This window comes from Nelusetta ayraudi, unplaced genomic scaffold, assembly GCF_046127955.1.
Source record: "Nelusetta ayraudi isolate G7.1 ecotype Tasmania unplaced genomic scaffold, CSIRO-AGI_Nayr_v1 ptg000017l, whole genome shotgun sequence".
NCBI classification, from domain to species: domain Eukaryota; kingdom Metazoa; phylum Chordata; class Actinopteri; order Tetraodontiformes; family Monacanthidae; genus Nelusetta; species Nelusetta ayraudi.
The window spans coordinates 7,190,001-7,214,834 of NW_027466067.1; the positions used below are offsets into that span (position 1 = coordinate 7,190,001).

Here is a 24,834-nt window from a genome sequence, read left to right on the forward strand (position 1 = left end):
CAAGTTCACTACTCAATAAAAGTTTGGAGTGTTTTGGCTTCGGAATGAAATTTCTGAATGCGCCTAAAACGCACTGTGACCTTTCCACATTCCAACTTTCATATTGTGACATTATGAGACCGAGTTGACACCTGGGGAAAAGGTCAGATGAAAAGTTAAGTTTGTCATTGACTTAAGTTACATTACACATTGTACTACTTAATGTTGTTGTTGTTGTTTAAATGACCATGGCATGGTTCTACTTAGCTGTCCTGCTTTGGTAAGGTAACATCAATGTAGCACGAATAAATTAAAATTCATGAATAAATCCATAAAATTCCCTCAAAATTCTAAAATCCCAGCGTGTTTGTGAATTAGTGCGGCTTCCTGTGCGCTGAGTGAATTTGCTCTAACAGAACCCTGAATGAGTTCATGTGTGTTCATGTGATAAGCTATTCTGCTGCATGCTGGGTGGTTGGGGGTCTGGGGGGCTGGGGGGGTTGGTTGGGTCTCCAGGCAATCAGCGGCAGTTGCTTCAGCTTCGGCTCACGCGGCACACAAAAACGACCCATTAATCCAGGGCGGGGGGGGGGGGGGGCGTGAGAGGGATGTCTTATTTAATGGCCACGAAAAATATACAGCTCCCTCCAGAGGCAGGCCGCTATCACAGCACCACCCTAAGGTCTCGGCGCCACGGCCGCGCGAGAGACTGCGGTCAAAAATCAATTCTGACTGGTGGCGTTATCTGTCCCACTCGGTTCCGACTTAGATTCTCTGAGACAAAGAATGAATATTTCATCGGACGGTTACGGGGGCCCGAGAGCCGAGTGGCCGCTTCCTATTGGAATTCTGCAGCGTCACCGCGGCAGAATGGGATGTGCCGAGCCGAGGACACCGGCCGAATCAGCTCATCTGGCAGTCCTGGAAAGCACGGGAGCCGATACGGAGGGGAATAAAGAGCGGCGAGGAGGAGGGGGAGGGGGTTGGGGGGGGGGACGAGATGAAAAATAAAGGCAGAGGAAGTCGCAGTGGAGAGGAGAGAGTGCGTGAGTGGAGGGGGGGCAGCCAAGGAGGGCACGGAAGGGGAGCAGACGGGAGGTAAAGTGGAGGGGGAGAGGGAGGCGGCGCGACGGGGCGAAAGAGATAGAGCTCGCTTACAGCCGTCCAATTAAATGTCTCATTTAGCCCCTAATTCTTCATACGCGCGGACAGCGCTCGTCCAGATTTGCAGCGGCGGGACGAGAATTTCGCTGCGGTAATGGAGAGGCGACGCCGCCGCCACCACCGCATCATCCCGTGCTGTTCGGGGACGATAATGTGCATCATTTCAGGGAGATAATTTCTCACATATTAACTATATATATATGTGTGTGTGTGTGTGTGTGTGTGTGTGTGTGTATATATATATAGACATATGTATTTAAAAAAAATGAATGTCGAGATTAACATGTGGTGGGGAAATGATGCAGTGCTGCGACTTGGCTTTATTTACAGCTGTATGGCCGAGGGCGATAACAAAGCTATGGAGTCAACGAGTCCAGAGAAGATCCGATTGGGCCGTGTGCGCGTATGTGTCTGTGTCTGTGTGAGTGTGTGTGTGAGGCGTGTGTGCCCAGTCACCTTACTGAGCAGGCGATCGCTAACGCTGCGGGCCAGCTGCTGAGTCTCGGCAATCTGGTCGGCGACTCGTTTCTGCTCGTTCAGCTTCTCGGCGAGCGTCTCCAGCTCGGTGAGGGCGAGCTGCAGGGGCAGACGGTCCACGTGGCCCCTCGGCGTGTTCTTCAGCATGTCCTGTCCAGAGGTCACAGGGAGAGTGAGGTTCCCCGGTGCAAAGGAGAAAACACTTTTCTCTGTATACAGTTCTCCACTGTGACAAAAAAAACAAAAAAAACCCCAAACAAACAGAGACTCTTGCAATAGTTTAGCCGTGTGGTTTAAGTCACAAAAAGATTACTTGCAATTTGGTTAACAAATACAGGCATGCGCACGCACACACATATATATATACATATACATATATACACACACACACATATATACATATATATGTGTGTGTATATATATATATATATATATTTATGCGTGTAAATATATGTATATATAATATATGTGTATGTGTGTGTGTGTATATATATATATATACACACACATACACATATATTATATATACATATATTTACATATACAGTACATATATACATATATATACACGCATATATACATATATATACACGCATAAATATATATATATATATATATATATATATATATATACATACATACATACATATATACATACATATATATACACGCATAAATATATATATATACATACATATATACATACATATATATACACGCATAAATATATATATATACATACATATATACATACATACATATATACATATATATACACGCATAAATATATATATATATATATATATATATATATATATATATATATATATATATATATATATATATATATATATATATATATATATATATATATATATATATATATGCACATACTGTATATAGATATTATATTATATATCAAAAATCATCATTAACCAAGTTTGTATATTGTCATGGGAAAATAATCAGTTTTATCTCCTACAGTTCTGTGTTGTATGGTGGTTTCATTGTCTGACTCACTGACAAGTGGGACACATGAGGATTCCACTTGTGACTAATTGTTTGTCAAGTATCTCATTTTCCGGTTTGCGAATGTAAACACTCTCGCTCTCTTTCAGTTTCAAGGATAAATTGCCCCAGTCTGGCAAACCTCCAGATCTCTGAAAGCTAACAGGATGTGTTTTGTAGAAGTTCTTAAGGTGCTCAGGATGTTATCATATATATATATATATATATATATATATATATATATATATATATATCTTAATGATGACGGAAGGCTCAATGATTAGTTAAATGACTTTTTTAACTTTGAAACTAGTGTTTTTACGTACTTTGAGAAAGTGCCGACACGTCCGCTCAAACATCCTAAATCGTCTTTAGCATTTGGGATTTGCGAAGAGCAAGACGCTGGCCTCAACTAACCGGAATTCATGATTTGAATTATGCACTTTTTGGGGTGTGTGTGTCTGTGTGTGTGTGTGTGTGTGTGTGTGTGTGTGTGTGTGTGTGTGTGTGTGTGTGTGTGTGTGTGTGTGTGGAGAGGGGGGGGGGGCAGAGAAATGAGTTTGGGCCAGAGGAAAAAAGCCTGATTTCCCTGCATAGCCTGTACTTTTCCAGTTCTGGGATAATCGATGCCACGCGAGGAATGAAATGAGCTGCTGTGGATCCATCTTGTTTGAGCTCCAAATCTAAATCTTTGCTCAGAACGGCGAGTGGAAGAGACATGGAAGGATGATGAGGCCGGTTAATTCTTTCAACTCTGGCAAACGGTCCAATCTTTAGTTCTGGCACGTTCCTCTATAAACGGGATAGAGGGGCGCAGACTTCATATCCGTCATTAACGATAATGGCGGCAGGAGCGGGCGAGGGGCAGAGTTTAGTGAAACAGAGGGCGCAAACAGTGCCATCAGCAAACCTCGCCCATATTTCCTCAGAGATTTTCAGTTTTATTTTGTTTGCTTTTTTTAACATGTCATCCGCGCACACCAACCTCCCCACCCGCACCGGAAGAAGACAAATCTTCTGGCCTTGCGGCTTCGCAGCTTTCTAAGCTTCCTGCCGCTGTGTTGGACCGCTGCTACGGGATATTTCTCCTCAGGTGAGCGCCGGTTTTTGCACACCGACATCGCAGTGCCGGCGAGGGAGACGCACCGTTCTGTTCAGGAGGGGGGTTTATTGCACACAGAGGAAGGCGGAGCGAGTGAGAAGAGGCAAATTAAGGGATGAGTGCATCGCACTTGAGAGAAGAGAGAGCCTCCGCACCGTCGGGACGCCCGCTTCCTGGAATTATTCAAGGAAGTGCATTTGCATTTTTCGCACCACATGAACAAAATACTACAACCGTCTTTAAATCTCTGTAGCACCTACTTAAGAGGAGGTTGTGTGTGCGTGTGTGTAAGGGTTAGTGTGTGTGTGTCGAACAAGGTAAAGACCGAACCTCTACGGTGGTTTAAAGGGACAGTTCACTCCAAACTCACCCACTGGCACCACAAACCAAAAAAAAAGTCGGCCGAGGCTTTGGGGGCATTTTTCTCCCATATAAAGCGGCTAATTCAATGACTGATTGATTCTCTAAGGAAGAACCTGAGCCGGTCACCACTGCGCGATAAAAACATTAAAAATATTTTTTTGTTCCTTCTGTCCTCAAGAAAAAAAAAATTAAGTACAAGGCTACTGATTTTGAGATTTTTTTTCCCCAAATAAAAACATTAGTACAACAAACATTTGGAATGTTATGGCAGTAATGCCCTCAAATAGAAAAAGTAGAAGGTAACAAACAAAACTATGCAGTCAAAAAAAAAAAGAGCCCGAACGTCACGACAGTCCAGAAGAAAAGACTCGGAACTGCAGCGTTAATGGCATGTTTTGATGAAATAATGACTGTCGCCCCCTTGACAGCAGCTGTAATTATTTGTTTTGTGTGTGTATGTGTGTGTGTGTGTGTGTGTGTGTTTTTGTGTTTGCATGTGGCAAATTCCAGCAGGCTGCAAACCTCGCAGGAGGCCACTGTGAATGTTTTTTTTCCTCACATGCATTATGGGAACACGTTTCGGTTTCATTGGCTGGAGGTGTTTCAGGGGTTTACCATCAGTTTCCATTGGTTTAAATTGACCTCTCGCTCTGTGGAACCCCAGAATGGTCACCAGGATTCGCAGAGTAGATAGACAACGGATGAAACTCGAACTATCCATTTAATGGGAAAACTACAAAGTGCTGTGGAGGCACGAGTGGTGATACATTTTGACACTTGGCTGGGCTTCCTGCTCCTTCTCTTGGCTAATTATCCTCCAAAAAGTGAAGCCCTGGCTAAACGCCAGGAAGAGGCAGGAGGTGATCCAGCACGTCCGGCTTCATGTTTTACAAACAAGCCGAAGGAATAAAAAAATGTATCAAAAGGCATTGACAGGAACACGTGACCTACCTGGAGAAGAAGAATGAACTGAGGGAAGCGCTGGATGGGCTTCACCATCAGGCCGTAGAGCGTGATGCGGTCCACGCTGGTCGCCTGCTTCCTCTGTCGACAGAAAGAGACATTAAAAGGTTTGACAGCAGGAAATGCACAGGCATTTCATTTGTTTGTTTGTTTGGTTGGTTGTTTTTTTTTTTCTGCGGAGAAATATCCTCCGGAAGAAAGGCGCGCGGTTTGCCGCTCAGAATCGAAGCACGTCAGAATTCCCGGTTGAGCAGGTGTGGGCGTGCGAGTGGGAGAGAGAGAGAGAGAGAGAGAGAGAGGTACGAAAACAGCGGCCCGTTAGTCATATGCACCGATGAAGGAGGAAATTCTTCACACGTCTTGTGTCTAATGTGCTGCTGTAGGCTGCTGTAGGCGCGGGTCAGGAACGCAGAACTTTCTTATTTTCCATCTCCCTCTCTGCAGTGTCAACTCGGACACTGGAAACATTTGATAGAGAATGAATAATGAATGAACAATAATAATAATAAAATATATGTATACCGCAATTTCCGGACTATAAAGCGCACCTGAATATAAGCTGCACCAGCTACATTTAGGGGAAAACAAATGTTTACATATACAAGCCGCACTGGACTATGAGCCGCAGGTGTTTCGTCAGGAAACGGGTCCGCGGAGCGGATCAGTTCGGCGGCTGCGAGCCTGCGACTCTGGACTCGCACCGCGGATCCTGTTTGCGGGGTCCCGCTGGTCACCTAAGTTAATAGGTATGGAGTCGAACCAGAACTCGAGGCAGCGAAGCAACCGGAGCTCACAAAGACAGAGCGCATAAAGACAAGAGAACATACAGACTAGAGCGCGAGTGCGCCGTGCTCAGATACATTATTTGATTGACTTGTTCCATGTTCACCCTTTTCTTGTGATATAGAAATGATCAGTATTTCTCTATTTCCTTCTTTGATAGCCAGATCGACTGCCTTTAACCTAAAAAGCTGCATCATATGCAATTCTTCATTTGTTTTCCATAATGAGGGTTTGTGCATGAAAACTTCCTTTGCGCAAACTGTCTTGCTCTCGTTCTGTATTTGGTTCCACTTTTGCTTTCGTTGTTCACGCAAACTGCATGTCTCACTTTTTCCTGAGCCCACCCAAAAATCCATAGTTGAGAAGGTCCCCAAGTGGGCGTTAGCTGTTAAAAAAAAACATAAATTAGCTGCACCGTTGTATAAACCGCAGGGTTCAAAGCATGGGAAAAAAGTAGCGGCTTATAGTCCGGAAATTACGGTATATATATTTTTGCGTGTTGGCATAGTGCTAAGGATATGCGATAGAGCGAAGCTGAATTTGAGAACCAATTAATTGCCGTCATGTTGTGACCTTTTCATCGTACTTTTGCCCTGAGTTCGAGAAGCCCAATTTTGTCAACTATTGAAGAAATCCGCCAGTTTAGCCCTCTGCTGTACAGCTTCCTGTTAGCAGGAACGCCGCATGGCGCTTCTCGGAGGTAGGGACCGACACCCTGGTTGAGGGGTGATGTCACTGGCGTGGGTGAGAGGTGAGATCTTATTTAATTTTATATTCTGTATTATCTATGTTTAATTCATATTTTTACGTCACATATATTTTTATTCATATCGTACATACTTTATGCCCACATACAGCTCCACATGTTCTAGTCTTTTTTGACAAGGCTCATCATCTAAGGCGTCGATGATGAGATTAGATTCTAAGCACACCTGAATGGCCGAGTTGCTGTAGAACAGGAAATATCTAAAACCCCAAAACTCTCTCACTTTCTAAGTTGCAACACACACACACTCAAAAAATAAAAAAGATTCCCACATACTCATCGGCGACACATCACAATCTGACTCGTATCCTCGGCCAAACGGTGGGACTATTTCTTCGCGGCGCGCGACACACCTGAAAAGTCGCTTTTGTATTAGCGGCTCCTTGGCACGGCGTCAAGTGGAAGCGTGGTTGGCTCTCGCAGCAGCCGAGGAGAACAACTGAGGAACGTTGCTTTGCTTCTCGAGGAGCGGCGTCCTTTATGAACGGGACGCGGCGCCTGTTGCCTGAAGCCGCGCGCTGCCGCCGGATTGACATCATCAAAACCGCTCGTTTCTCCCTCCTTTCGTGCACACACACACACACACACACACACACACACACACACACACACACACACACACACACAGAGCAATAACAGGACCGTTTCACACTCTTTCTTCTCCCCATGTGGTTGTTTATCACAACAGGGAGACAACCCTTGTTTGAGAAGAGCTGTCGGCAGCAGGATGAAAGAGTGTTGCGAAAGGGCGAGCGGGGGGGGGTGGGAGAATCCTCCATCAGTGCACCGATGACAAAGATGAATGTGAATGCTCAGTCCGGCCAATCAGCCGCAGCGCTCGGTGGAAAGCAGGGTTGAGACTGGTCTCTCTGCTGGAGGTGCACGCATGGCAGCCAGCAGGACACACAGTCACTTTTTAGGGACGTGTGAACAGGTTATTGTTAAAAGGTGCCCTTCATGGCTATTTGAAGATGTAATACATTCATTTTGGTGGTCTACTTGTGATCATAAAAGGGGCTCGTGTGGGCAAGGCACTCCTATTTTGAGCTGTACAGGCCTTACCTGCCTGACCTGCTCCATCCATAGCCCCGCAATGGAACAGCCCACTCCACATTGTGATTGGCCAGCCCGCCACTGCTAGCGCTAGCTTGCGGGAAAGATGGCTACTAGCTCTCATGTACGGGAGAGAATTAGGGCCACAAAAGGAGAAAAACATTATTAAGAATTTTTCCATTTCGAGAATAAAGTTCAAATTTCGTGAATAAAATCCAAATTTTGGGATTACAGTGGAGATTTCGAGATAAAGGTCAAAGATTTGTGATTACAGTGGAAATTTCGAGAATAAAGTCAATATTTTGAGATTAAAGTCGAAATTTCGGGATTACTGTAAAAACTCCGTAAATAAAGTTTACATTTTGAGAATAAAGTCAAAATGTCATGATTCGTAAAAGTTGAAATTCCAAGATTAAAGTCGAAATGTTGAGAATTAAGTCGAAAGTCTCTGCGCACAAGCCTAGTGGAGTACTTCCATTTTCGCCAGTTTTCTGTTTACTTCGACTTTATTCACAAAATTTCAACTTGAAACTCGTAATGGAAACTTCTCCTGGAATATATTTTTTTTCGTCTTCTGGCTTTAATCTTCTTTCGTATTCATGCAGTCAGAGCTAGTAGCCTTGTCCACATTTTTCTTAAAGGGTCTACAGAGGCGTACCTATGGTAATCAGGTCGGCTTGTGATAGTGAAAGTCGAGCACAATCAAAGCAGCTCGTCTCAGGTCAGTAACGCAGAAAAGGCCAGTCCAGCTAGAACGCTGTCATTTTTCATATTTGCTGTGTTAGTTGGCATGCCACTCACGCAGAAGATACGTTAAAAAAGCTGAAAAGTTTGTTCTTACAAATAGAGACCCCTTTAAGTGAACTGTCATAAACCTAATCAGACGGCTCCCGCAATTTACAACTGATGGTTGTAGTAGTTTTTGGTTCGAACCATTGTAAGCAACCTCAAGTTCAATCCCCTCAGAGACCACCTAATGCAGCACTTATTTTCCATAAAACCTTTTTATGTGAATTGAGTGGAGACTCACGGAAGAAAATGAATTTTTAAAACAGTATAATTCAAAACAAGTTCCTCTAATTTGCAATAAAGTTCATACCCTCGCTCGAGGTGGTTTGGTAGGCAAAATGGATTTTTGGATACAGGTTTGCTGAATTATATGTATTTATTTGAAGGGACAATGCACATTAATAAACAGACAAAGCCGTAAATGAGCCAGAATGAGCCGAACAGGCTAGTTTTAACCTGCAGTCCCTCGCCAGATTTTAAAAGGCGTCCTAATTAACTCGTAACGACGTCGCCAACATTCAGGTGTTTTCCGTGGAGACCAAACTAGAAAATTCCTGAGATCCTCCCTGCATTCATCTGCTGAATCTTCACATTTTTGGATTAGGGCACAAACAAGGCGACGGTGTGGTGGTCAAGGATGGTGGAGCGAACGCCTGGCTTGGAGTGTTGTCACTAACTAATACTGTAGGCGCCCTTTGTGACATCACAACAACACTTTCAAATTTACCGAAGAGAAGTAAAAGAAGTGAAGGATTGGGGTTTATTTTCTCATTTCTGGGGAGTTCTTCAGTAGACTATGGACAAATATTAGTGTTTTGAAAATTGAATAACATTGGACCTTTTAGACATATCATATACATCCTTCCATAATGTACATACATATCACTGTTGACAATCAGCAGCCAGACATTCGCACAAGTCTGCACCAAGTCTCTGGTTTTCTGAATGCCGTGTGTTTATTCTATCTTTTGAATATAAGAGTTTAAAAACCAGCCAAACAAGCCTGTTCAAGTTCACAAGTGTCCTCAGATTTCAGAGTGAGGCTCCACTGAGGACAGTGGTCAAGGTTTAGGATCCCATTAGTCAGAGAAAAGGGTGTGAAATAGAGCAGAATGTGACTCAGTTTTTTTCCCCTCCCCTCCCGAAGCAGAAAACTGTTTTATCGCGTCACCATTTCTGAACTTCACAGAGGCTTGCGGCCAACTCTTGCAGCACAAATTACAGTGTAATGTACCATTCAGAAACATTTTACTCCACCTGTGTCGCAGAGAAGGACTGTATTTTAACTTTATAAGAAAGAGTGGGGCCGGTAGAAGTGTCCCCCCGGTGTCTAGTGTGGGCTTCTAACACGGTGTTTTCCACGTCGAGGCAAAGGGGGAAAAAAGAGGAGAACGGACTGGTGTCATCAGAGCCGTCTCTTTCACGGCGTAAGCAACACTCAGCCCAGGATGACACCCGCAGCAAAGTGAAAAACAAGTCGTCGAGGCTTCACTGGCTCTCACACCTCGCAGGAAGCAGCTGAGCAACCTGCAAAAAATGTTTTGTCTCCAGACACTCAGAGTAGTCAGGCTTCAAGCTGCAGCGACAGACGACTCACTGACCGGCCGCTTTATGAGGACCACGGTACCAGCGTGGCCAAGTTTGATTCTCCTCCACAGCTGTCGCCACTGGGTGTTGTCTCTTTTTGGGGACGTTCTCTACAAAAACCTTGGCCATGGTCTCAATGTGGTGACAATCCCAGCAGATGTATATATATATATATACATATATATACACATATATATATATGTGTGTGTGTGTGTGTGTGTGTGTGTATACTTACACACACATATATATGTATTCATATACATGCATACACACACACATATACAGTATATATATATATATATATATATACAGTATATATATGTATATATATGTATATATATATATATATATATACATATATATATAGAAATATATACATATATATATATATACATATATATATACATACATACATACATATATATATATACATATATACATATATATATACATACAGTCCAGCCGCCTCAATCCAAACCCTTTCTGAGATTGGCTTTTTGCATCTTAACGAGTCGTCGAGCATTGCGCCTAACAAAGTGGCCGCTAAGCTTGTTGAAAAGTGTGACAAACTACTGCACACACTCCACATCCCCACCAGAGCTGAACTCGCTGAACGCGTTGGGGAGAACGCATGGCGGCCATCATCCCGCGCTAAAGAGCCACAGCTCCCAAAACAACAACAGCAGCAGCAGCAGCAGCAACAAAGTCCGCGAGAGCGGCCCCATGACGTCACCGTGCTACGTATCGCCCCGGCTTTTGCGGCCAACGTCTGTCTGAGGCGCTATTTGCGGCGACTTCACATTGCCGCCAGGAGAGACAGAGGAGGCTCTCGGCTGAGGGGTAGGGGGTGGGGGTGGGGGTGGGGGTGGGGGGGGCGGAAGGACGCGTGTTATCTGGAGGAGCGACGGGGCGCCGTCAGCTGTGTGATCCAGTTCTGTAAATCAGCGTTGCGGCGCAGCCACCCGGGTCACACTCACGCATGGGTGGCAAGGCGGCAGGCTGGCGGGGCGCACAGGAGGAGAAGGGGGGGGGGCAATTCTGCGCAATTAATATCAAAACTTTCTTTTTTGTTGAGATTTTGCAAGATTTTGCACGAGGTTTCGACTGCCATCGCAAAGACTAGCAGCGGCTTCTCACCTCTCACACCAGCACGCACGATGCATATGTTCCCGCTCTGGGCTGGAAGAGGGGGGCCGGGGGACCACACACTCGTAAAAAAAAAAAAAAAAAAAATAGATGTGGAAACAGGGCGTGAGCATCATCTGGACAACCTTGAACATTCCTAAACATAGAACGAGCTAAAGTGGGTTTGATAATGAAGCCGCTGATCCCTAAAGGGACAGTTCACCGCAAAATCAACACGCATTAAATCAAAGCGGTCGCCTCCTATTTCATTCATTACGCTCTGTTTAGGTGCAGAGCTGTTGCTTCTCCTCTTTATTAAGATGGGACTCGGTGGGACTTCGGCTCGTGGCGTTTGAACCTCTTGACAAGACCATTTGACAAATCCTTCATTTTTGTTACTCCCCCCCCCCCAGTTATTGAGGATAATTCACAGGGCGCTGTTGCCAGCAGATTGATGTCGCTGCTGCTTCCTCTCCACCCAACAACACGGCGTCCCTGATTGAGCCCCGTCTGTTCAGGAGGAGGAGGCGAAAAGAAAAAAAAACAAAAAAAAACCAAGGTCTGCAGATTATCTTCAGGTGCCGGGGCCTGAAAAACAGGTGCTATTTTCTCGTGGTTGTCGCGCTTTGAGCCGCACAATTTAAGCGGCAAGTGAGGCCGTTGTTTTGAAGGCGAGCAGACAAGATCAACAGGACGACGCGGTTCACAGCGAAACAACCTGGGCGGATAAACAGCATAAGACGGGGAAATTTGTGATGAAGTGAACCGTCGCTGGCAGAAACTACCCTGCGATGCAGATGCAATTTTCCCTCCCCAAAGGCAGAAACCGGCAAAGAAGCCGTCCTCGCGTGCATTGCAAATAACCAGTTAGTCTTTGTGCAAATAACCTCCGTTCCACACAGATCGCACCTCTCCCCCCCCCCCCCCCCCCCACCCCCCACTTATTATTTTTCTCTGTGGAAGCCGCGACGGAGGAAAAGCCAAGTGTTTGCATGAAGCCTCTTCTAAACAACAGAATGAACAAATGAACCAACAAAACTCACCTTGAGGAACTCCAGGAAGGCCGGCTTGGACATGCAGGCTTTCTTTATGAGCGCCATGGCGTTGGTGAAGTTGTTGACGTAGTCGCTGTAGACATCCAGCACCATGGACTTGGAGAACTGCGGAGACACACGCTCGGTCTGAATAGCTGTCAACAGGCGCATCGCGGTCGACAGGGTTTTTCGCAAAATAAAAAATAATATAAAAATAAAAATTTCGACAAAGCACAATTGCGATTCGCAGGTGGTTCCATTGAATGGGGTGAAGCGCAAAAGCCGTAATTCTCGTAAAATCTCGTCCTGTGAGATTTTACGAGAATTACGTTTGCTTTTGTTTGTTTATGTTTGTCTGCTGTCAAGAATGGTTGTTATTTTTTTCTTTTTGATTACTTGTTAAAAAATATTCCGTCTCCTCCTCCGTCCAAACGTAACGCACCATTTTCACTCGAAGTGAAGTGGTCACGTGACCCCGTACGTCACGTCCGCTGACGTGCAAATGCGAAGAAAGTGACACTTTTGCGATATACCTCTCTCTATGTCCTCTACATCGATACGTCTGGAAAACCACCTCATGAGAGCGCAAAAACCTTTTAGCCATATTTGAAAGGTTTTTGGCGAAGTTTAGGTGTTTCCATTACCAGTTTTTAGATTGCTATATTTAACGCAGCCAGTGAGAGGGTCCCGCGTCGTCGTGCCTGTTTGTTTTTGGTTTTTTTTTGTGTCGCAAACACCTAATTTTCTTTGACACCGTGGCGTTCGTCGGGACAGGCACGGGGGTACTTTTTAATGCAACGGGACGCCCGATAATGGACATTTAAATATAGTGCCGCGCAAAAAAAAAAGCAAAAAAAAAAAACGTTTTGTTTACTGCGCCGGGCCGCCGCAGTGCCCTTCACGAGCCATTTAAGAGGCTAGAGCAAAGAGGGATGGAGGTGGGCAAAGAGCGGGAGGCTCGGTGCGTGTGTGTGTGTGTGTGTGAGTGTGTGTGAGTGTGTGTGTGTGTGAGTGGAGGGCGTTGCGTGGCAGACATTCATTCTCTCACCTCAATTAAATCCACACCAGGCGGCTGATAGTGGCACTTTGAGAAAGGGGGGCGGGGGGGGATTAGCCAAGAAATTAACCCTGCGCGCTCGCGACCCCTTCCGCCCCTGAGGCACCACTAGATGAGCCCCACCTTTACAGATGGGGGTGGGGGGGGGGGGTAATGATCATAACAATGGTGGTTGGAGCTCAAAGGAGGAATCGGGCTCTTAGCAGGCTTGGAATAGGTTTGTGGGGTTCCGAGCGCGGCAAAAATGTAATGGGCGGCAGAGGGAAGGGGAAGGAGGCCGTGTAATAGGCAAATAATGAGCAGAGCTTACAGCGAGGACGCAGGAGAAAAAACACTCTCTCTCTCACACACACACACACACACACACACACACACACACACACACACACACACACACACACACACACACACACACACACACACACACACACACACACACACACATAACAGCATTGCAACCGGAGCGCGAAAAATACGAAAGCGTGTGCCCCGGAGATCAGCGAATGCATCGGAGATATTCATCGCCGGCGCAAATTGCACCGCGTCTGGGTCAAACTCGCCGCGCTTGCGGCCGCAACCTGTGACTCATTACCATTCTGGGGGGGCGGCGGCCGCGCTGGAGGACCGCTTCAGATAGGGGCCCGCCTTTACCTCGGAGCCTTTGATTGCACTCGCACCCGGCAATTGGTTGTGGAGCACAACCGAAACACGGCGCACAAGCAGTTTCCTTTTTTCAGTCTCGCATAACGGGAAAAAAAAAAAAAAAAGAAGGAAACGTGCGCACTAACCGAGGCGACAAATAGGTCCCCGATTTTCTCGCTGATGTCCCACTCGGCCACGCGGGATGCCAGCGCGATCTGAAACATGGAGTGGCACTGCGCGATCTCCCTGACGCGGTGGAATATGGGCCGGATCTTCCTGGGACTCAGGATGCGCGGATCAGCCTCCATCAGCGGCCTGTGGTACTCCTGCAGAGGACAAGGGAGAAAATTGAATTGTTGAGTGCGCTTACAATTCGAGCCTGTGTGTGTGTGTGTGTGTGTGTGTGTGTGTGTGTGTGTGATTGTGCTGTGATGAACGAACAGGCAGTCACTCCACTTCCACATCTTCCGAGGTGCGAGACGAGGCGGCAGGCGGATGTGTTATAGATGTAGGAGGATGTAAGAACGGAGCCGCCGCAATCACAATCACATCGAGTTTGAAGGGACGGATCCCCAAAAGTCTTTGTATCTGTCAGGCCTCCGGCTACGACGAGGTGAAACCGCGCCGTAATTAGTGTCCGCACACCGGCTCTGCGTGCGTGCGCTCTGGCGGCGGCCGTCGCGCTCGGCGTGAGCGCACCTCAAGGCTGTGTAAGTGCAGCGACTCGTTAGCACACTGTCGAGTAAATCACAACATCGCGAGCGCTTTGGCGTGAGTGTGCACGGAAGCGCAATCGTTTGGTGTGATGAAGTCCTCTCTCTGGGCGAGGTGAATAAATCCACATGACTCCAAAGATCGAACCGTCAATGTACTTCTCACATTTTTGGAATATTGTTTGCAATTAATATTCAACTCCACTTGCTAGAAAACAATCTAGCGCAGTGTTAATTTTCACAGCAAAATTTGATTTAGTTTTCGTCGTCTTTTGACTAAAATGTTAGTTAGTTTTAGTCAAAATTGAATCATCTAAATTGTTTTATTTTAGTTTTAGTTGGCAAAAATCAGAATCATTTTAGTCGACTAGAATACAGTAGATTTAGTCGATTCCTGATCTCTTTTCGCGCCACAGATTTTATAAAGTGTTTTATTTTCTTTCACATCAAATGTGAAGTACATCCAAACGACTTGTCGCCTCTTGACATTGTGTCTTTTATTGGTGTTGACATTTGGTCTCAAGCTAGTATGTCCCAGATAATCTGTGTATACTGACAACGTGACTTCCTGACCACCTTGCTCTGACTGGTTTTCTTCCCGGCTCCTCCCGCCACTTTCTAAATCGTCATTTCCTTCCACAAGCGAAATGAGCTCCGATTGCATCTCGTTTCTGGCAGAGAGTTTTGTCTCGTTTTAATTCGTTGACAAAAATGTCGATACACCTCGTCAGCGTCTTAGTCCTTGAGAATGAATTTTTATTTAGTTATTGTCTCATTTTAGTCCGGAAAAAAAAAAAAGTGATTTGACGATAAACAAAGTTTTTCCGCAACAAAATTAACGCTGATCTAGTGGCCATCAAAAACTCAGCATAAATTGTTGGAGATGTAGTTCCTGGTTGATCTAAACTTTAAATAAGCATAGATTTTATTTTAAGGCAATCTTACTCCTTTCAAGCCGTGACGGGCCGCAAAAAAATTATGCGGCGGCCCAGATTCGGGCCGCGGGCCTCGAGTTTGAAATGTGTGCACTAGTGGAACACTTTCACAGCCCAAGGTGACTGTGATTTAACAAAAAAGGAAAGAAAAAAAATTGTGAATGCTAATGATAAAAAGAGTGCTGAGCAGAGAGCGGCGCTGGCAAATTTTGCAAATGCAAAAAAAGGGGGGAAGACGGTCGGTGAAAGAAGGGTTGATTGATTCTCCGCTCGGCTCTCCTGGGATATTGACACAGCTTTACACAGCTGACGGGCTCTTTGTGGGCTTCGCTCTCTGTAGAAGCCACCACATCTAAATAATTTGAAAGCGTTTGCTCCGCAAGGGGGGGGAATAAGAAAATAAAAAGATGCCGCTGTGCAAACTCAGAGGCTAAAAATAATATTTTCCACCAGTTGGGGGGCGGGGGGGGTTAATAATCCATTTCAGCGACATCCGAGCGGTAACTTGTGAGGACTGATGTGTCACCGAAGGAGAGGACGTGACAAACAGTAGTAGCAGCAATAATCTGTTTTTTACGGAAATCACCAGGTTTCACCGCCGACCCGCCCTCCCACTCTGCGGCCTTTCCTCTTTATTTCACCCCCCTCTGGGGGGATGCTGCCTTTACTGTCGACCTGGAATGATAAGCATAGTGTAAAAAAAAAAATAAAAAAATGCCGGTCGCCAAGCTGTCCTTTTTAACAACAGAGGTTAAGCCTGCGCAATTTGACTTTATTTGTTTTTTATACACGCCTTTTAATCTTGCTTTAACTAGACTCTGTACAGAGTGATTGCACTTTACGCGTTGTCTTTTTAACTTTACGCGTCGTGTTTTTAGCTTTACGCGTGGTCTTTTTTTCACCTTTTAATTCGACTCCCTGAACGGGCTCACAAACGGCAAATAAAAATCCTCATCCCGATCTCGAACGAGCGCCACCTCGGCGGTAAAAGCCACTAATGCATGCGGCGACGGTCCTTCACGGAAGCGAGCTCGACGAGAGGCTGGCGTAATTTGACGGATACGCCCCCACCCAACCCCCACCCTCCTCAGGGGCGGGGGAGGGGGGGCCGGCGGGCTGAGTTAACAGCTCACCTGCAGGATCCTCCGCAGGGACTCCAGGTAGCTGCGCTCCGACTGGATGATGGAGCCCAGGATATGGCGCCTGACAACCTGCGCAGACAAACACAACAGTCAGGAAATCGAGCGCTAAGAGGACACGATGGGGTGGCGGCGCCGGCGCCGGCTGAAGGATCTCGGCGCTGTAATCACGCGTTTGTCACGGAGAGGAAAACAACAACGACGACAACAACAACAACAGCAGCGGCAGCGGGGAAAACAAGGCACTGGGAGGAGGAAGTGTGTTTGGACGGAGGCCTCGGGCAGAGCGCTAAATCATCGGACTTCCCGTGACAAGACGCCAGCTGTTGCCGCCGCCGCCGCCGCCGTCGCCACCGCCGCGGAAAAAAAAAAAACAAAAACAAAAAAAACAGAAGAAGCAAAACACTGTTTTAAAGCAGGATGAAACGAACGGGGAGCGAGTAGGAACAACGACGTGACAAATGATTGCACAGTGCAGCCTGGAGCGTTTTCCTGGGGCTGCAAAGTGTTTACACTGGAGGTGAAGCTCCAGCGCAGAATGTAGAAGAGGGTTTAATTCTCTGTTTTATATTTCATTTAAGATTCATTAAGATCTTAGCACAAAAAAAAAGGAGGCTAAAATGAAATTTCAGACTGCAACCGAATCTTTACAGGTGAACTTAATTTGACCTTCGCTCGACTTTCCAACCACAGGTGCGTTTCCATTACCTCGGGAACTGCGCAAAACCTAAATATCGCAATAGAAAATTGGTCAGTGTCGTCCAAACATTGGCCCTCATCACGCCGGTCACATTGTGACATCATGAGACCGAGACGACGGCTGGCGGTAAAAGGTCACGAGGGGTCACTGAGACGCTGAAATACACCCACCACTCTTGTTGGCTTTTTTCATTTGGCTAATTTGTTCGAGATGGTGATTTCACCGTGACGTGCGACTACTTGAGACGCCGTGCTTCGGCGCCAAATCGTTTCATTTTCCATGAATGTCACCCTCCCGTCTGGCTGTAAATCGGTTAGCGGGGAGGAGGCGGCGGGTGCGCGGTGCACCTGGTGGCTGGACAGTCCCTCCGGCATGGGGCTCAGCTGCGGAGGCGGGTGCTTCTCGTCGGACACGGTCACTTCCAGGTACCCGGCGTCGTCCTCCTCCTCCGCTGGTGTGCAAGAAGAAAAAAAAAAAGAAAAGTGGGGAGGGGAAGAGACAAGAACTTGTTACCAAGAGAGGGGGTGGGGGGGGGGGGCACAAGAAAGTTTGGACACACCTGCTCATGCAATTTTTTTTTTTTTTTATCCTTACAACTTTCTACACTGCAGATAGACAGTGAAGACATCAAATATTTGAGCAAGATACACGCAATTACGCAGCAAAGAAATACGTTAAATAAGTCTAAATATGCTTTTTATGAAAGGCGGCTATTTTGAAGAATTTAAATATCAAACGTGTTGTTTCCTACATAATTCCATGGGTGTTCCGACGTAGTTTTGATGCCTTCAGTGAGAAACTGCAACGTCAATAGGCATGAGAATGAAAGAAAAGACATCAAATTCAAAGGGTGTGTCTAAACTTTTGACTGGTAGCGTACGCATAAGCGTGTGCGATGAGAGACGGACGGGGAGAAGAAGAGAGGAGCAGCCGTCGCATCCCGCCGCAGCTTCAGACGGGAGCAGGAAAGAGGAGCCGTTTGAAAGAAAGTGGTGGGAAAAAAGAAACCTGAAGAACAGCAGCAGCGAATCTGTGTCGGAGTTAAAGAGCCGCGCGGGGAATCACAATCGTGAAAACATCCTCTCTAGTTTTGGCGCGCGTGCAAAAATAAAACAAAAAAAAAAAGAAGAAGAAGAAGAAGATAACCGCGACGAAGACGAAGGTACCAAAAAAAGGCTTCGACGTTCCAATTAAAGACTTTGGAATGATAACAGAGGATCGGCAGGGAGAAGAAACATGAAGCGGCGCAGATTTCCCTCGATCGGCGCCTAAAAATAGCAGCGCTGCCCTCTTTACCTCATTGTGACGGCTGACAGATTTGTTTCACCGCACCGCTCTCTGGTTGGTCGGTCGGTCGGTTGGTTGGTTGGAGCTCCTCGACGCTCCATTAGCGGACGCTAATCTCCGTCTATTGTCTTTTGGATGCGGCTGCCTATAGCGGCGGGCCGCCACAGTCGTGTCATCGTGGCGCCTCCAGGAGGGGAAAAATAAAGCCCCTTTTCTCTCGGCCGCGTCTTCCCCGAATCGGAAGAGAGGAGGCCTGTCAGTCTTGTTTACCGTCGCCGTCGTAATCATCATCTGGATCTGTATTTTCTGCGCTAAGCTTTCATTTCCCCCCCCCGCCTTCCCCCTCCTCCCCCCCGCAGGGATTGGGTGCGAAGACAAAGACTTCCTCCTCCTCCCTCCCTGGCCCCGAGCGCTTCTTTGAGCTGGCCTGCTTTACATGCCGAGCAAATGTCTTTAATTCAGAGAGTCAACTGTAAGGAGATGCAAAACCAAAAAGAAAAAAAAAGAAAAACCTCACATAACCTGCAGCCACATCTGGAAATAGATGTTCTATTCAAAGAGAAAGGAGGAGGGGAGTGAAAGTTTTCAGACACCCGTTGCAACATTTACCCAGCTGCTCCTTCCTCTGCAGGAAGGAGACTTTGCGCATGACGGCTATCTTGGTTTTCTCCAACCCATCCTTGGTTCCGCTGCGGGCCGCCTTCATCAGCTGCTGGACCTGGAGGACACGAGACAGAGGGGAGGCGTGGTGAGGAGGAGGAGGAGGAGGACATGGAGGAGGAAGAGGAGATGAAGAAGGACGAAGAGAGGTGGAGAAGTAGGAGGAGGAGGAGCAGGGAGAAGAGAAAGAGGAGGTGGAGGAGGAGAAGGACGAAGAGGAGGTGGAGGACAATGAGGAGAAAGAGGAAGAGGAAGAGGAGGTGAAGTGGAGGAGGAGAGGGAGGGAAAGGGGGACGAGGAGGAGGAGGAAGAGGAGGAGAAGGAGGAGAGAGAGGAGGAGCAGAAGAAAGAGGAGGAGTAAGAGGAAGAGGAGGAGCAGGAGGAGGCCCGGCGTGCTGGTCCAGAGTCTCACCGTCTGACCTCCTCTGGCCAGCGAGGCTCCCGACATGTCGCGGAGGTGAGACGACGGCGGCGAGCGACGACTGCAGCCCCGGCGGTGCGGGAGTAGTATTTATAAACGACGCTACTTCTGGAAAGTAGGTCAATGAAGTTTGTATGTGGGGTGGGGGGGTGGCAGAGGTGGAGGGAGGGTTAGGGAGGGGGAGGGCAGACCGGCTTGGACCTGGGTCTGGGTTTCGGCTTGGGTGCGGCGACCGTCGGTGGAAGTAAACACACCCAGGATACCATTCAATAATTCACGTGTCCCATAAATGTGCCTCGATATTAAAAAAAAAAAAAGAAAGAGAGAGAGTGAGGGAGGGAGAGAGAGAGAGAGAAAAGCAATGTCACAGTCGGCAGGAGAGCGGGTGGGGGGTGGCGTTAGTTAAAGCCGTGAGTCAGCTGAGGAAAGAAACAGCGCATTTCAGCTCTCACTCTAATGGCAAACGGCTTCGCGCGAGGAGGAGGTGCTGGTGGGAGGATGGGGGAGGTGGGGGGGCGGGGGGGGGGAGTATCTCCTCTCGCCGGAGGTGCTGCACACACACACACACACACACACACACACACACACACACACATCGTTCTTTTTTTCATATATATATATATATATATACCTTGATGTCATAGTTGTGCTTGCCAGACAGCTTGGTGGCCAGCTCTCGTTTGGTCCTGGCACAGCGATCCCTCAGCCGGCGGACGTCGGGGGAGAGCTACAGGCATTGTGGGAGGGGGGGGCGGGGGGGGGGGGGTGTAGCGGCGTTTGACAGGCGGGAAGAGGAGGAAGGAAGGAAGGAAGGAGGAGGGAAAAGAGGAAACGGAAGAGGAGGCAGAGTGGTCAAGGCAACGACAAGCAGCCAAACACGGGGGGTTAATCGCAAGCGTGGAGCGGCGGGGGAGGGGCAGGGGGAGTGGCGGGGGAGGCCTGGAGGGGCGGAGGGGGGGTTAAGCTGCATGAGGCTAATGGGCGCTGATTTATACACGTTTCGGGTTTCGTCTCTCAACGTGTTGGAGAGCGGAAACTCTCCAAAGCTGCTTGAAGCGAGCAGCAGCGAGGAGGACGAAGAGGAGGAAGAGGAGGAGGAGGAAGAGGAGGACCTCCAGGTGCACTTGGTGAAAAATTAATCAGCCAAGACTAATTGGAAACAATGCGTTTCTGATGAAAGCTCGGGAAGAAAGAGCATCTGCTGCTGCTGCTGCTGCTGCTGCTGCTGCAGCGACGCGACAGTCAAGGCTTCTCCCGTTTACTCCTCCAACCTGCAGCTTCCTCTAATTACCCTGAGAAGGTCCTGATAAAACAAACACTTCCTGCCCCCCCCAACCCCCGCTCCTCTACTTCACTGGCCGCTGATTTCATTTTTGGATTTTCTGGGATTACGGCAGTGTGAGACCTCATCGCCCCGGAACACTGAGGGCATCAATATAGAATAAATATATTCACGTCTACAAAAAAAAGAAGAAAAAAAAAAAAAGAGGTATAAATCCATATGATGACAATCATAACTCAGGCCTGCCGTAACTCCAGAGATTCCTATGGGTTCCGGGGGACTGGAAGCTCTCCGCCACGTGAACGTGCGCACAGTGCCACCATGTGGAGGGTCGCGGCCGTGTTGCCGCTCAGCCCGAGGAAGATCAGAGGCTTCTCCTGTGAGCGACGCCCCCTTTTCAAACATTTGTCACGCCCTTTTTCAGCCCGTTGTCCGTCGGCTTCTGCGCGTTGATAAAGGCAGACGGGCCGGCGGAGCAGCGGATGAAATATTCCCCTTGATTATTGTGTGTAGGAAGCCAAACAAAAGGTGAAGGTGGGGGAGGGGGGCCGGGCCGCTCATGACCCTATTACTGGCATGGGCAAGCTACGGCCCGGGGGCCATATGCGGCCCGTGAAGCTTTTAAATCCGGCCCGCCAAACTTGAAGAAATTAAATTAATAGTGAGTCAAATAGTACGTTTTGTTGGAACTTTTCTTAAGTTCATTTTCAATTGACATTAAATCATGTTTTCTACATATCCCATGATACATTGTTTCCTCCTATGAGGTGGGCTCACCAAAACACTCCATCCATCTGCTGCTGCTCCGGAACCCCTCAGTCAAATTTTAGAAGCCATTGTGGCCCCACCAGTCAAAAAAGTTTGCCCACCCCTCCTGCGCTATTAGGATCCAGCACAGACACACACACACACACACACACACACACACACACACACACACACACACACACACACACACACACACACACACACACACACACACACACACACACACACACACTACCTTGCTCCGCGTGGGCAGTTTGGCCTCATTGTCGGATTGCTCGTCGTAGCTTTCGAATTCGCTGGAGCTCCAGCCGTTGTTGGCGCCCTGGGGGCCGCCCTCCCTCTGCACGTCTTCATATATCATATCTGGAGGGGGGGAACACACGCGCGCACGCACGCACACACACAAACACAGAGGAGAGACGGTGAGACACAGAGCGACGAGATCCCGGAGCGACGGCCGTCCATCCGTCTTCCTGGCGTGAGGAAGTGGTGTGTGCGTGTGTGTGTGTGTGTGTGTGTGTGTGTGTGTGTGTGTGTGTGTGTGTGTGTGGAGGGTATGCGGGGGGGGGGCACCAACCTTCGTGAGGCGGCGGAGGGTCCTCGCACGGGACGTCGTCATAGATCACCTCCGAGGACGCCTCGGCCTCGGCCGCGTGCGGCGCTGGAGGGGGAAAAAAAAAACGGGGAAGGAAAACATCGGCGTCAAAGCAAACAAACATCACTCTGGGAGGGAGGGGCGGAGGGGAGGGGGGGGGGAGGGGGGGGCGTTTCTTCTCTTCTCCTCCTTTCGCGTCGCTCCCTTTCCCGCCGCCCGAACCTCTGTGGCGACTCCGGCAGGAGAAAAAGGAGGCCGATCTTCAAGGATGAGGCCTGGCGCTATTTGCATATTTATTGTATCATTTGCATTTGAAAGTCTGGCTGCTCGGGGGGGTGGTGGTGAGGAGGTGGGGATGGTGGTGGTGGTGGGCGCCGTAACGGCCCCCCCCACCCCCGCCCCGCCCGGCGCGTGACGCCACGCCCCCGGTATCCGGCGCGGCGGAGGTATTGACCCGGCGGAGCGGCGCGCTCGGGAGGATTTGTCATTCGCCGCCTTCAAAGTGTTTTCGGCCTAATTTGGCTCGGCGAGCCTCATCGATTTGGCTTTAAACTGCGATTTGTCTGCAGCACTTCTTCCGCTAAGCCCGGAACAGCGGCAATCCGGGTTGTTTGTTTTGTTTTTTTTGTTCTTGTTTTTTTCAATCAATCCGATTGGAGATTTTCCCGCCGTGGATTACACAGAAGAAGAAACGCCTTAAAAAAAACAAACCTTGGACGAGATCCAGCGGACGCTGCGGAAGGCGCGGAAGAGCGACTGTTCTTACGGCTGCGCGGCGTCAGCCGAACAGGCGTTCCGCTCGGTTTTCCGCTTTTCCCGGATGCGCGGCGACAGGAGTTTGCCCGACTCGTCGCTCGGCCTCCTGGGAAGGCGCCTGCTCGTTTCCGACAACCTGAAGCTCCTCGCCGCGTTTCCTCACTTTAATTTCACCTTGGTGAATAACTTCAGCAGGCAGCAGCCATCGCAGTAAACTTAATCGCTGTGCACACTTTAGGGCAACGTGACGGTAGCTGCGCTTCCATTAGCGCTAGAATTGCGCAAAACCTAAATATCGCAATAAAAAAATTGCTCATGGAAACGCATCAAATATGGCAAAAAGGTTTTTACGCTCTCATTAGGTGTTTTTTTTTTTACAGACGTGTCAATATAGAAGGATATCGCAAAAGTAATCAAAGATAAAAAAATAGAGCAACTATTCTTGACGGCAAACAACATGGAAATGCAGATTTATGGCAAAGTGTATTGTAGCTGCGAACTCCTCAAAGTGGAGTCTCGCAGGACGAGATTCGAGATTCCTTTCAGCGGAAACGCCCGCAATTGTATTTTGTTGAAATTTTTAGAAATATCGCTTTTATTTTGTAAAAGAAACTGTCACTGAAATGCAGCCTGTGAAAAATGAGTCCGCCAAAGTTATTGAAATCTAGTATGAGAGCAGCGGGCGAGGCCGAGAGCCGGAAAATCTGTGTCAGATGTTTGTTTTACGGACAGAAACTTCTGAATGATTTGTGATTATCAAAACAAAGAGGCTGTTAGTCGGTTTTAACGCGGCGGGCTGAAACAGATGTTGGCGTGACCCCAGCGTGCAGTAAAAACAGGCTCCCCGTCAGCAGGTGCTTCTGCAGTATTAACAACCAGACAGTTGTTGATTCTAAACAGTTTTCAGGAAATGCAAACCGTAAAAAAAGAACTCGCGGCGCTGAATTAATTGAGATCAAAGTTGAAAAAAAGATGCAAACACCGGAGCTCTACAGCACAATGATGAGGGAAGCACTGTAGTAAAACGGCCTATAAAGAGCAGTCACTAGTCAGTCACTCACCCGACTGACTGGTGACTGTCAACTGGTCACTTCTGCCAAAATTCATCCCTCTGATACCACGACAGGCTTAAGATGAAATCAGTCGATTGTGCAGTTCTGCCACGCCCAAACAGAAAGGAATTTCTCAATCTGGGACCACAAGGTCATATTTTTGTGTCTTGTATATCAATGCGGCGTGTCTCTGGCTGACGCGGTGCAATTTTCCATTTTACGATTGACTTTTTATTACGACGGGACGCTGAGAATCCGGTTTGGCGGTTGCAAACGTTGCTCCTGTAATTTCATCTTTGCAGGCGTTTTGAATTCATGGCTTTGTCAGCACGTTGACATTATCAGATCCTATTGCAGTGGGATTTTTCAAGAAAACGCATTAAATAAAAAATAAAAATATTTCACTTCAGCTTTTGCTCTGGAAGAGAGACCAAATTTCTCTTTGCGGTCTAAAGCTGAAAGGTTTTGGGAGCTCCTGCACTAGACGCTAATGATTCCAGGCCTTTGATTAAAAAATAAAAAAAAAATGGGACAAAGCGCCGCCTTGTAATTTTTCGGCTAACAAGCACAATTTTGGATAAATTCTACAATATGCTACATTGTAACAGTGATGACATTTTTTCCGGCTTTGCTT

General features: G+C 47.6%; 1 protein-coding gene across 5 annotated transcripts in view; it reads right to left on the reverse strand.

Annotated features, from left to right (window-relative positions):
* Window positions 1-24,834, reverse strand: part of arhgef10la (Rho guanine nucleotide exchange factor (GEF) 10-like a) — a 122,113-nt gene that overhangs the window by 76,048 nt on the left and 21,231 nt on the right. For 3 of the 5 annotated variants that reach the window (XM_076025088.1, XM_076025090.1, XM_076025087.1), the window contains exons 5-14: window positions 22,375-22,458; window positions 22,033-22,160; window positions 20,379-20,474; window positions 19,276-19,384; window positions 17,727-17,830; window positions 16,674-16,751; window positions 14,039-14,218; window positions 12,203-12,319; window positions 5,045-5,137; window positions 1,600-1,770 (exon numbers count right to left, since the gene is read on the reverse strand). In XM_076025088.1, coding sequence (XP_075881203.1) covers window positions 1,600-1,770; window positions 5,045-5,137; window positions 12,203-12,319; window positions 14,039-14,218; window positions 16,674-16,751; window positions 17,727-17,830; window positions 19,276-19,384; window positions 20,379-20,474; window positions 22,033-22,160; window positions 22,375-22,458 — 1,160 coding nt within the window. The remainder of the gene's footprint in view (window positions 1-1,599; window positions 1,771-5,044; window positions 5,138-12,202; window positions 12,320-14,038; window positions 14,219-16,673; window positions 16,752-17,726; window positions 17,831-19,275; window positions 19,385-20,378; window positions 20,475-22,032; window positions 22,161-22,374; window positions 22,459-24,834) is intronic. The other 2 variants (XM_076025091.1, XM_076025089.1) reach the window with 1 other exon arrangement.